Source organism: Balaenoptera musculus, chromosome 14, assembly GCF_009873245.2.
Source record: "Balaenoptera musculus isolate JJ_BM4_2016_0621 chromosome 14, mBalMus1.pri.v3, whole genome shotgun sequence".
NCBI classification, from domain to species: domain Eukaryota; kingdom Metazoa; phylum Chordata; class Mammalia; order Artiodactyla; family Balaenopteridae; genus Balaenoptera; species Balaenoptera musculus.
This window is the reverse complement of record NC_045798.1, coordinates 69508278-69519303: the sequence shown is the minus strand read 5'-3', so window position 1 is coordinate 69519303 and position 11026 is coordinate 69508278. Positions and strand designations below refer to the sequence as shown.

Here is an 11026-nt window from a genome sequence, read left to right as displayed (position 1 = left end):
ATGAAAAAATCATAGGATGACAGTGTACAAAGGCTCTCTACTGAGAGCAGGAGAAATCCTTCAGAGAGTGCAACTAGAATTCCACCAAGTGAACATTATACAATAGCGGCAACAGAGAGCCCAGACAACAGGCTTAGTGTGTGCTCTCCTGTATAATCTCACTGACGAGGAACTACTCGGCATTTCTTTTCAGAATCAGGACGTTTTGGAAGCAGGCATTTGGATAGCAAGTTACACTGAGGCATGGGAGCACATATTTCAAATGCAGTGAAATATCATACAAAACATCTATCTGTGATTTTTCCAAAGTCTGATTTAATTTGAAACGCTGGAATCAAGTGAAAAGCTTTTCTGTACACTATGAAAGTGATTTCTGAAAGTTACCAGAGCAATACAAATTATTATTATTATTATGAGTAAAATGTTGCTTTGAAAGTAATTTTAAAAAGAGATGGTAGACTTGAGTGTATGACTGCTCAGCTGCTCTAGAATGCTGGGGGTTCTCTATTGTGTTATAAACAGGCTAGGATACTAACCTCTGGCTTTAGGGATGGTCTGCATTTAGATGAAGTAAACTGATCCAGGAAGGGAAAGCAACCTTGTTCCTCATCTATTTTAAAGTTCTGATGGTTTTGTTTTTTATTAACACAGCTAAAAGTAAGGAAGTTTTCTATTTTTTCTCTCTCTCATGAACTAGAAATGGACATTCTGAAACTACAAGGTGTCAGTCTGGGACACAATTTTATCTAAAAGGTAAGGTGATCTCTTTAGTGGTGGGTTTTTTTTTGTTTGTTTTTGGTTAGAATTCCAGTCCAGCAGTCATGTATGAGACACTCTATTACATTTGGAGGAGGCCTGAAGACGTTTCTTTAAACAAAGTCAACAGACAGGTGTATCACAAGGGTGGTTAGGAACGAGCAACCATCTTCAAGCACAGACTACGAAGGCTTCCAGAAAGACTTGTACTTAGATTCTTTATCAGAAAAGCCAACGAGTGCCAAACGTTACAGTTTCCAAACGTTGTCTGGAATGACACACTAATGTTGGACAGCTCTCCTTCTGTAGCTCTTACCAATGAAGGGGACAAAAACATACATGTCATTGTGAATCACCCTTATTTTGAAGAGAATAATGTTATATCCAGCTCCTCCCAGGTAGCCTTAATAAGTTCACCTCTTATATCCCTGGCTTGATATATTTCATTTTTTTCCAGCTTGTTCAATTGTGTGTGCATTTTATAATGCCCAAATATAAAGTTCCATTATTTAAATACCCTAGAAGCTTATAGCTCTGCTCTACAAAGAGGTAGCTATGACTGGTTTCTTACTGAATGTGAGTCACTAAGAAATATTTAACTTTTAGCTAGAGCATCCTCCAAATATATTTTATGCATTTTGAGCTCTCTGCGTCTTTGTGAGTTTAACAGATGCAGAACTTTCTAGAGGAAAGAAAATAGCTTTCTTATCAGTATGAAATGAAAACTACCAAACTTTTTCAAGAGGAGGCTCTAGCCTGACAGTTCAGCAGAGTGCGGGGGAGGCCTGAGGATGCCCCGCCATGTTTTATTTTCTTCTTTTTGGGGGAGAAATGACTCCTGGTGGCAGAGCTGCTGGTTGGCTGTCAAGCATCGCTATGGGAGTCAAAGGGATTTATGAGCTTAAAGAGCCCTATATGTCATGAACCAGACTCAGAGACATTTCTTCTTGTCAAGAGATCAGGAGACTGGGAAATTAAAGAGTTAACCTATAAACTTGGGCAGGCAGTTGTACACACGCGTGAACTATCTGAGAGAACGGGGAGCAGAGTTGTACAGAGTTGCAGTCAAGTTGTTTCATATTCAAACCATTGGGTACATCTCCCAAGAGTCTCTTGTGAGAATTTAAATGGATTCTACTATATATACACTGCATGGCGCTAAGATTTATTAGCATTGTCGATTACTGAAATAAACCATTGGATTTGTTTAATGAAGAAAGTTTCAAGAGCATCCACTGAAATCAAATAATGTATATTTTCAGATATTTTAAAAAATGTATTTCCTAGGGTCATTGACTTCAGAGGAGTCTAAAATGTTGTGGAAATGCTAGTTCTCTTGATTGTGCAGATACAGTCTACAGACTGAAGATGTGACTAATCCCTGAAATCCGAGATTTGTAGCTCATTCCAAACTGGACACTCAGCATGACCTTCCTTGGATGTCAAATGCCTTCAGAGTCTGTTCCATGTTTGTGAGGATTAGAAAGGGAAAGCCATCCTAGGACCTCGAGAAGATAAGGCTGGTCTAATGAACATTTTCTTTTCTGAGCTAATGGATTATTTCTGTAAGACTCAATATTATGTTATGAAATGCCTTGTTCCAGGTCAGTGGAGGGTTGTTTGCCTAAGCACCCTAGATGTTGAATAAGAGTTATCTGCCCCATAGGATAACATCACATAGCTCTTCAGAAGGACTTCATGAAAATATAAGTAAATTGATCAAGCACTCTTTGTTGAAGGAACAATTTCACAAATGGACCGGACTTTCTAATTAACCATTTGAACAAGCCCTCTCTTTGACATAAGATCTCCTTCCCGACATAAAACTGTAAAAAAATAATCTGAATTATTACTTCCGTTACAGTGCCATTTTGCTCAAAATATTTCATTCAGGGATTCATCTATAATTACCCACCTAATAAAAGGAGCTATTAGGTTGTAAAGATCCTATCCCTTCCATGCTCTTTTAAAATTATGACCTACTCAAGCTTGAAATCAAAGGCAGAGCTGAAAGGAATAATTCAGCTGAAACTCTCTTATTGGGTTTCCAAGTTGCCTAACTGATAAATATGCAAACTGGCTCCCTTCTGGCGATTCAGCTGCATAAATGGATTAACTCCAAATGCAGCTGCAAATTCAAAAACTAAAAGGGTGCACACAAAATCTTTTTAATTTCACCTAGTTGCAAGCTGTAGATAAACATGGCAATAGGAGTTTAAGATTCTATCTCACAATGAAGATGCAGTTTTAAAGAGTATCCACTGGGTTTTAGGATGTGTCACAAGTGTCAAGTGATGCCTTCCCCTCTGCTGCTCTCTGACTCTGGGCAGGCACGGTGCAGGAGGTTTCCTTGACAACAAAGCTTGGTGGTTGTCACCTACCAACACGGCCTGCTGTGAGTCAGTGAGGACTCTGTTGGTGGAAGTGACATCACTCAAGAGAAGGTACCGTTTGAAACTGCCTTCCATTCTCCTTCCCTTCCTCGTGATGGCTCTGCCATTTCCACAGAGGGTTTCAGGAAGGCGGGTCAGGAGGCCATGGGATGTGTGGAGCCAGCCACCTGGGCAGGGCTGGTTGCCAAGGGGAACTCAGGGAGGGATGGGGTGGAGGGGGGAACCCTTCCAGCCAGAGTCCTGAGGGAGACGGACTTGGTGAAGCTTTGAAATATCATCACAGTGTGGTATGGCATGAAAGCCACCCAAATTAAAGTTTCCTATTACAAGCTTAAGCACATAATTATCATGTGTCTGAAAACATTGCATATTGTATCCTCTTTTAGGAAATGGACTGGTTGCGGGCAGGATGCCACTGGTTGCAGATTTCTAAATGTTCCTGTTCTCCAGACATCAATGTTAACCGAGAGTGGATTTACCAATACTTGCTAAAATGGGTGAATTTTACAGCCGCTTGCTGAATTCCACCACCTGTGCAAGAATGACTTGAGTTACAAAACGTAAGCATTTGCTGCCTTTTGTTTACTTGTTTACTTTTTTGTGCTGTCAGAAAAACATCCAATCCTTTGGTGCTATGTAGTGAGAAAATTCCCATGGGTGCTTTGTACTTTAAATTTGAAAATAAAATAGTGAGCTTGCACTGATTTGCCATGGCAGGGTACAGGCTTCAATAATGCACTTGCATTTTGTAAGACTAGACCTACACATAGAAGAAAATGACAGGCCTTGATGAAGGAAAACATAAGCATTTGTCATGACAGTGTGGTCACTGCAGTGGCAAAGGCCCAGGACTATTCTAGCAGCTTCAACTTTGACATTGCAGTGAAGATGTATCTTTGCTTTTGTTAAGGGACCCCAGAGTCATCATTTTGAAACTCCTGATGCTTATTCCTTCTGAACTGCTTCAGGATCTTCCAGAACTCAGTGGTCCTGATGGTTAACCTGTACACTGGATAGAGTTCTTGGACACAGGTGTGCTGTTTATGGGTAATTGGTAATGCTGCAAAGGTCCCGGAAAATTCACCTCATCAATTCGGCAATGTGTGTTAAAAGGCCGAGCCTGTGATAGCGTTAAGTTGCTTCATTAGCCCTTCCAAACTTGCCATTTGTTCACTCAAATCATCCTGTTCATACACCTACAGAGAGAATGAGAGCAAAGAATTAGTACAGGTGAATATCGGTGCATTCCTTTTGTTAAGGCAGGGCCGTGTCTAATTGATTCACCGTATTCTCATGCATGGCACAGTGGCCCATAGCCAGGGGCTGTGGACTCAGCATATCATCATTGAATGAAGACGCTGGTAATAAAAGAGGCAGTGATGAATGATTGTCTGCTATTTCACTGACTTCATCCTTGTGATGAGGCAAAGACTTTAGTGTCAAAAAAAATCTTGTTTCAAATCAAGTTCTACCAAACTGTGTGATCTCGGACAAGTTAGTAAACCTCTCTGATGTGTAGTTCTCAGATGTAAAATGATGATGATGATATCTATTTTGTAGGCTATTCTCAGCATCCTGTGACATGTTTAGTGCTTATCAGTGTTCAGCACATGGTACATAGTCAATATGTTCCTTTTCCTTTCCATTAGGATATGAACAGAATTTACGTCATCAGGTTTCCTTTCTTTGTAACACCACATAGGCACTTTTTTATGTGTGGGAACTTGACCTGACCAGTGAAAAGTCTGAGGATTATGACCTTAGTCTGTGTGTGAAAACAGAATTCTCACCCCAAACCAGAACTGGCTCTGTGCGTGGTTGTAAAGGTGACCTTATGACACGGTTTGATTGGTGGATAAAATGGGGAGCCTGAACTGCAGAATCTTAGCGACCATACTGTCTGTAACTCTCCCTTACTGTGAGCCACTAGAATCGTGTCGTTAATAATACCTCGCTATTAGTGAGCACAGACCACCTGGTCACTAGCCTCGGGGATTTGGATTCAGTAGGTCAAGGAAAGGTTAGAATCTCTTCCTTTTATAAAGCTTCCCAGCTAATTTTGATGGTCAGCCAGTGGGGAAAACAAGGCTGTGGTGTTGATTTGAATCCCAGTTCTTCTATAGACTTGACCTTTTGAGTCTGTCTCCTTATTTGTCAAATGGGAATAGCAAGCTTGCCTCACTGGGTAGCTGGGAGGATTCACAAGGTCAGTTTGGCGAGTGGTAAGTAAGTGCTCAATAAATGTTAGTATCTTTTTTCTTTTCCTTTCTCGAAATACCCTTTGTTTTGACTTATACATACTGACTCTACCTGATTATTCTTGGTTAGCTCATTCATTTGATAAACTTATTGAAATTATTGAACCAAATTGAGGCCTGAGGCATGATGTTTTGCTCTGTGGAGGCCAGAAAGCATTACTCAGTACTATGGTCAGAATGTATATTAAGTACTGCCAAATAAACACCCTGGATGCCATGAGAACACTGGTGGAGAAGATATGCACAAAGCCACTCCAGCCACTGAAGAAACAACTCCTGGTATTAAACAGGTTGGAAATGGTACCTTCTTATAGGAATCTCAGCCTGCCAGTGAATGATTTGGTCATGTAATGTGTAATCTTCAGAGTTTAACAGGGATTGAAAGATGTTGCCAATTTGGCCCAAAAGACTGACCTATGTATGAGGAGGGATGCTGAAGTGAACTGATTAATTTGATAACTCCTTTCCCAAAATGATGATGTCATAGTTATCTGTGTTGTTTTCTCAAATTATTTAGATCTTGTCCAATACAGCACCCTCAAGCCACATGTAGTAGCTATTGGATTTTCGAAATGTGGATAGCCTGAATAGAGATGCATTGTACACATGAAATACACATCATATTCTGAGCACTTAGTATAAAAAAAGTAAAATATCTTAATGATAATTTTTTATATTTATTGCATGTTGAAATGATAATATTTTGGAAATATTGGGTTAGATAAAATATATCATTAAAAGTAATCTCACCTGTTTATTTTTACATCTTTTCATGTGGCTCCTAGAAACTTTTAAACTACACATGTGATTCACGTTATATTTTTATAGGACAGTGATGATCTAGATTATTTGTCCCATTTCTATATTTCCTTTAACATATTATATAATCTTATTGCTCTTCATATTATACTTTTGGCTGTCACTCCTTGGAGTCACTATATTTTTTTAATCAAACTTTTTTTTTTTAATTTTTTATTTATTATTTATTTATTATTTTTATTTTTGGCTGTGTTGGGTCTTTGTTTCTATGTGAGGGCTCTCTCCAGTTGCGGGGAGTGGGGGCCACTCTTCATCGCGGTGCGCAGGCCTCTCACTATCGCAGCCTCTCTTGTTGCAGAGCAGAGGCTCCAGACGCTCAGGCTCAGCAGCTGTGGCTCACGGGCCCAGCTGCTCCGCGGCATGTGGGATCTTCCCAGACCAGGGCTCGAACCCGTGTCCCCTGCATTGGCAGGCAGACTCTCAACCACTGCACCACCAGAGAAGCCCCTTTAATCAAACTTTTAAAACAGTTTTATTTTATTTTTTTATTTATTTTTTTATTTTTTTGGCTGCATCGGGTCTTATTTGCAGTATGCGGGGTTGCAGTACACGGGCTTCTCTGTAGTTGTGGAGTCCAGGTTTTCTCTTCTCTAGTTGTGGTGTGCAGGCTTCAGGATGCATGGGCTCTGTAGTTGTGGCGCACAGGTTCCAGAGTGCATGGGCTCTATAGTTTGCGGCACGCAGGCTTTCTAGTTGAGGCACGTGTGCTCAGTAGTTGTGGCGCGTAGGCTTAGTTGCCCCGTGGCATGTAGGATCTTAGTTCCCTGACCAGGGATCGAACCCACATTCCCTGCATTGTAAGGCGGATTCTTTACCACTGGACCACCAGGGAAGTCCCTTAGAGTCAATCTTAAGTGCAAAACTGGGCCACCTGACATGATTCCTTATGAGATGAGATATATAAATTTAGGAATTTGATCTGAATTAAGGTATGGCTAACAACTGTGACACTAAACTATTGCAATACGTAAACAGCTATATCCTGACAGAGCAGTGCATTAGATTCTTGTAAATTTGAATCTTTTAAGTATGAAAGTATGTTAATTATATAACATACTTCTGCAAACATTCACACACATACACATATCCAGATTGTCTGATCTCCAAGTGTTAAAATATTTTATTATTTGTATACTGAAAACAATAAAATCAAGAAAAAATTTACTGTTAATTCAAATAAGATGATTCTAATCTGTTTTTTTTTGCATCTTTTTTTCCCCTTCTAGTCTGTCCTCTAATTTTTCAAGGTATCATATGTGTTAGTACCTTAGCCTTCTTTTAAATGTTTTCTCTTGAATTATATTCAGAAACAGTCCAGAGTTTTCTAAATTGCTGCCTTCAGGCAACATCTTTTTAAATCTCCCTCAAAATGCATTGTTGGGGGAATTGTTTGCTTTCTCAAAATTTCGATTTTTTTTGGTCCCCATTGATTTTTTCAGAGTTTTCTAATTTGATCACTTTTTAGCTGCCTCCCTTAGTTGGCAAACTCTTCTCTCTTTAAATAACTAAACTTTCCCCTCTTATTTTCTAAATATATTAGTTCCTTCTTTTTTTTTTTCTTCCTAAATTCCTTCCTTCATTTCTTCATTTTGTGTTTTCCTCTTCTCAATTCTGTATTTCTAGGTTATTTTATGATTTTATAAGTGACATGTATGATAACTTCAGAAAGCTCCTCAGAGTATAGCTTTATTACTATTTTTTTTATTTTAAAGAATAATTATATAGTTATATTTCCAGGTATGCCAAGGTGTTTCATCTCATTGATGAAAATGTGTGTGTGTGTGTATAATTTTTTTTTACATCTTTTAATGTGGCTCTTTGAAAATTTTAAATTACCCATGTGGTTCACATTATAGGATAGTGATGATAGTGTATATCTATCTATATATACACACACACACACGTGTATATTCATATATATACACGTGTGTGTATATATACATATATGTATGTAAAGTCAATGATTCTGTTGCTATCTGCTTGTATTTATAAGATTGCCTTTAAGTACCAATGATTTTTTAATATAACTAAATCCCTGATATAATTTTTTTCCCTAAAGTTTTTTCTCTTCATATATAAGTGCAGGAAAACAGAACTAAACAAACAATAAGAACGACAAGGGCTTGGGGTTAATGGAGAGTGCTGGTTGGCTTAGACTGCATTGCACAGCAGTGCTTCCCTTAATGGGGCATGAATTTCAAGGATGGTCTTACATTGGCTGGATCCTCTGTTGGTTTGTGGCTCTCCTCAGACACTTCAGGGGCTGTTGGCACAGATACAGGAAGCAAAGGAGATCTTGCCTTTCCAGCCAAGCCAAGAGAGGCTGTTTTGACATGAGTCTTGGGAAGAGTAGGCCCTAAAAAGAAAACAGAGTGATGAAAGTACTGTATAAAACACCCTGGAACAAACTCTCAAGAATGTAAGCCGAATCCAGTGGGTTGGCATTGATTTTAGGTTATTGTTCATTCTGTAGTCTAGACATGGATTCTGACACAATGAACAGGCTTATTTTATTTCTACTGAATCGAAAACAAATCCCGATTAGCCTCTCCAGATGAAGCTCCACCGGTCATATGCAATTTCAAGTGGATTTCAAATCTCCCTGTGAAAGGTTGCCTGGGAGTTGCAGACTGTTCATCACACGTTATAAAGTGTCAGCCCAGCTCATTTGGGGCCAGCCTCAGCTTTGAGCCAGAAAGCCCTGTGCTAAACCACCTATATAAGCCATAAACTGTGAGTGCCAAGGAATATTTGTGCAGTTAAAAGAGATGGTTGCTCTGATCTGCAAATGACTGTTAGATGTTACGGTACAAAACAGTCCTTTATGGCTAACCTGATTGAATATCATTATTGATTTTCTTTCGGAAAAGAAAAAAGATATGATACTGTCCTGATGAGTATTAGTTTCGCTCAATGAAATACATTCTAATCCCCATGAAAATCATTTGAGTAACTGCTGAGTTTCTCCCAAATGATATTTCAGCCTGCTATAAACAATGGCTACCTTTTCTTTTTGGGTCTAAAATTTGCCTTGTAAGTTCTGCTTAGATTATAGCAGTAATATAACTTTGTCCCTATAGTCTAAAATAAAAATTTCATAAAGGCATATCGAATCAGCTAGTATACCTCACATGCCTACGGACTTTTGTCATTCTTAGTATTATAACCGAGACCTCAGCATAGAAGGTACTGAAGTCATCAAAAGAAGTTTGCCTCAGTTCTCTTCTTCATCAGTGATGATATTTAAGTTCTAATGATCCCAATGGCGTACTATATATTTTGGGGGAAAAAAGTTATTTTGACCATACTTTCAAAAACATAATTCTAGTTAATAAAACTCAAAAGTTATTCTACTATCAGAGAAATAACGGGTATTTGCTTACTGGGAACGAAAGAATGCAAACAATCTAGGAGGCTAGCAATTTGCTAAATGCTAAATCCCAACAAAAGCACATTTTCTCATACCGTGGCCTAGCATTTAATTCCTTCATATTTATGTTCTTTCACTCTTTTTCTTAAACCAAGGCTCAAAGTCTGCAGTTAGAATCATTTATCACTAGAGGGTGATCTGAGGTTTTTGGTAACTCATATGAGAAGAGATACAGAGACAGGAGAAACAAGAATCATTTTCTTAAGGAAGGAATATTTCTGGAGTTCCTACTAAGCTCTAGACTTATGCTAAGCATTTTAGTTCATTTTAGGCAAAATAACAGTGCAGAAGAATTTGCTACTTACCAACCCAATCTGAATTCAGATCCTATAAAGCCTAACTACGTACTACATATGTAATTCCCTGTTCAACTAATTTCTCTTGCCTGTTTCTTCATCTATAAAATAGAAATAATAATTTGTGAGGACTGATAAGATTACATATTTAAAGTGGCTGCTTTCCTGTAACTTGTTCAAAGAGAGCTAGTTATTATTAATATTTAATTGCCAAAACAAGCCTGCTAAGTATTCTATCTCCAGTTCATATATGAGGATGCTGAAATGAAGAGAAATGGAGTAACTTCCTTAAGTTCATACATTTCAAAAGGGCAGACAGAGCAAGGATTTGCAACTGAGCAAATTAAGGTTTTATCATTGATATTTTGATCTAGTCCATCCAATTTAAATGAGGTTTTCGAAGAAGCAATGTAAAAGAATGTGAAATCTAGTTCAAGACTATAAGTAACCTGAGGGTAGAAACTATTTATTGTATTAGAGTTTCTCACAGTTAAATTATGTTTGAATTTAAAGGGGAAACAATGAACTTCAGCATTAATTTAAACTACTTTTATTACAATGTTGTTTAAATTTATACAAACATAAAACTTGGCATAACCTTTATAAACTTGTAGTTCTAATACTGTGCTATAAAACCAAAACATGTTTAAAATTAAATAGCAAAGTCCTATACACATAAGTTTGGTACTCACTGCTGCGCCACAAGTGATTTTGGGTTTGTCTTACATGATCAATTTTCACTCTCAGTTTTTTTCTCTTTGAACAATTGGCAAACCTTCATTCTTCCAGAGAATGTAATGCCAGCTGGTTTTCGTTAGATCTGAAGAAATCATTTTATATAGTAAGTCTGCCTCTGACTATAAACACAGTGTTCCTAGAGCCAACTTAGTTGTAACCCCAAATACAAAGGCAGGCATTTAAAAACCCTGGCAGAACGATGCTATAAAATGGCCCTCTACATACTCCACCTTGTGTAATTCACATTAATCTTATACATGATCACCTAAGGGAAAGCACAAAGTTTAAAGAGGAATTTTCATACAGTACTGGTGAACGTTGAGAATGTATCTGTTG

At 38.2% G+C, this 11026-nt stretch overlaps 1 protein-coding gene across 1 annotated transcript in view; it reads right to left on the bottom strand.

Annotated features, from left to right (window-relative positions):
* Positions 1-3606: 3606 nt before the first annotated feature.
* The window catches only part of DCC (DCC netrin 1 receptor), a 1185086-nt gene continuing 1177666 nt past the window's right edge, over positions 3607-11026 (bottom strand). Inside the window, 2 exon segments of the mRNA XM_036823865.1 lie at positions 3607-4345; positions 8440-8582. Of these exon segments, the coding sequence (XP_036679760.1) occupies positions 4256-4345; positions 8440-8582 (233 nt within the window). The 3' untranslated portion in view covers positions 3607-4255.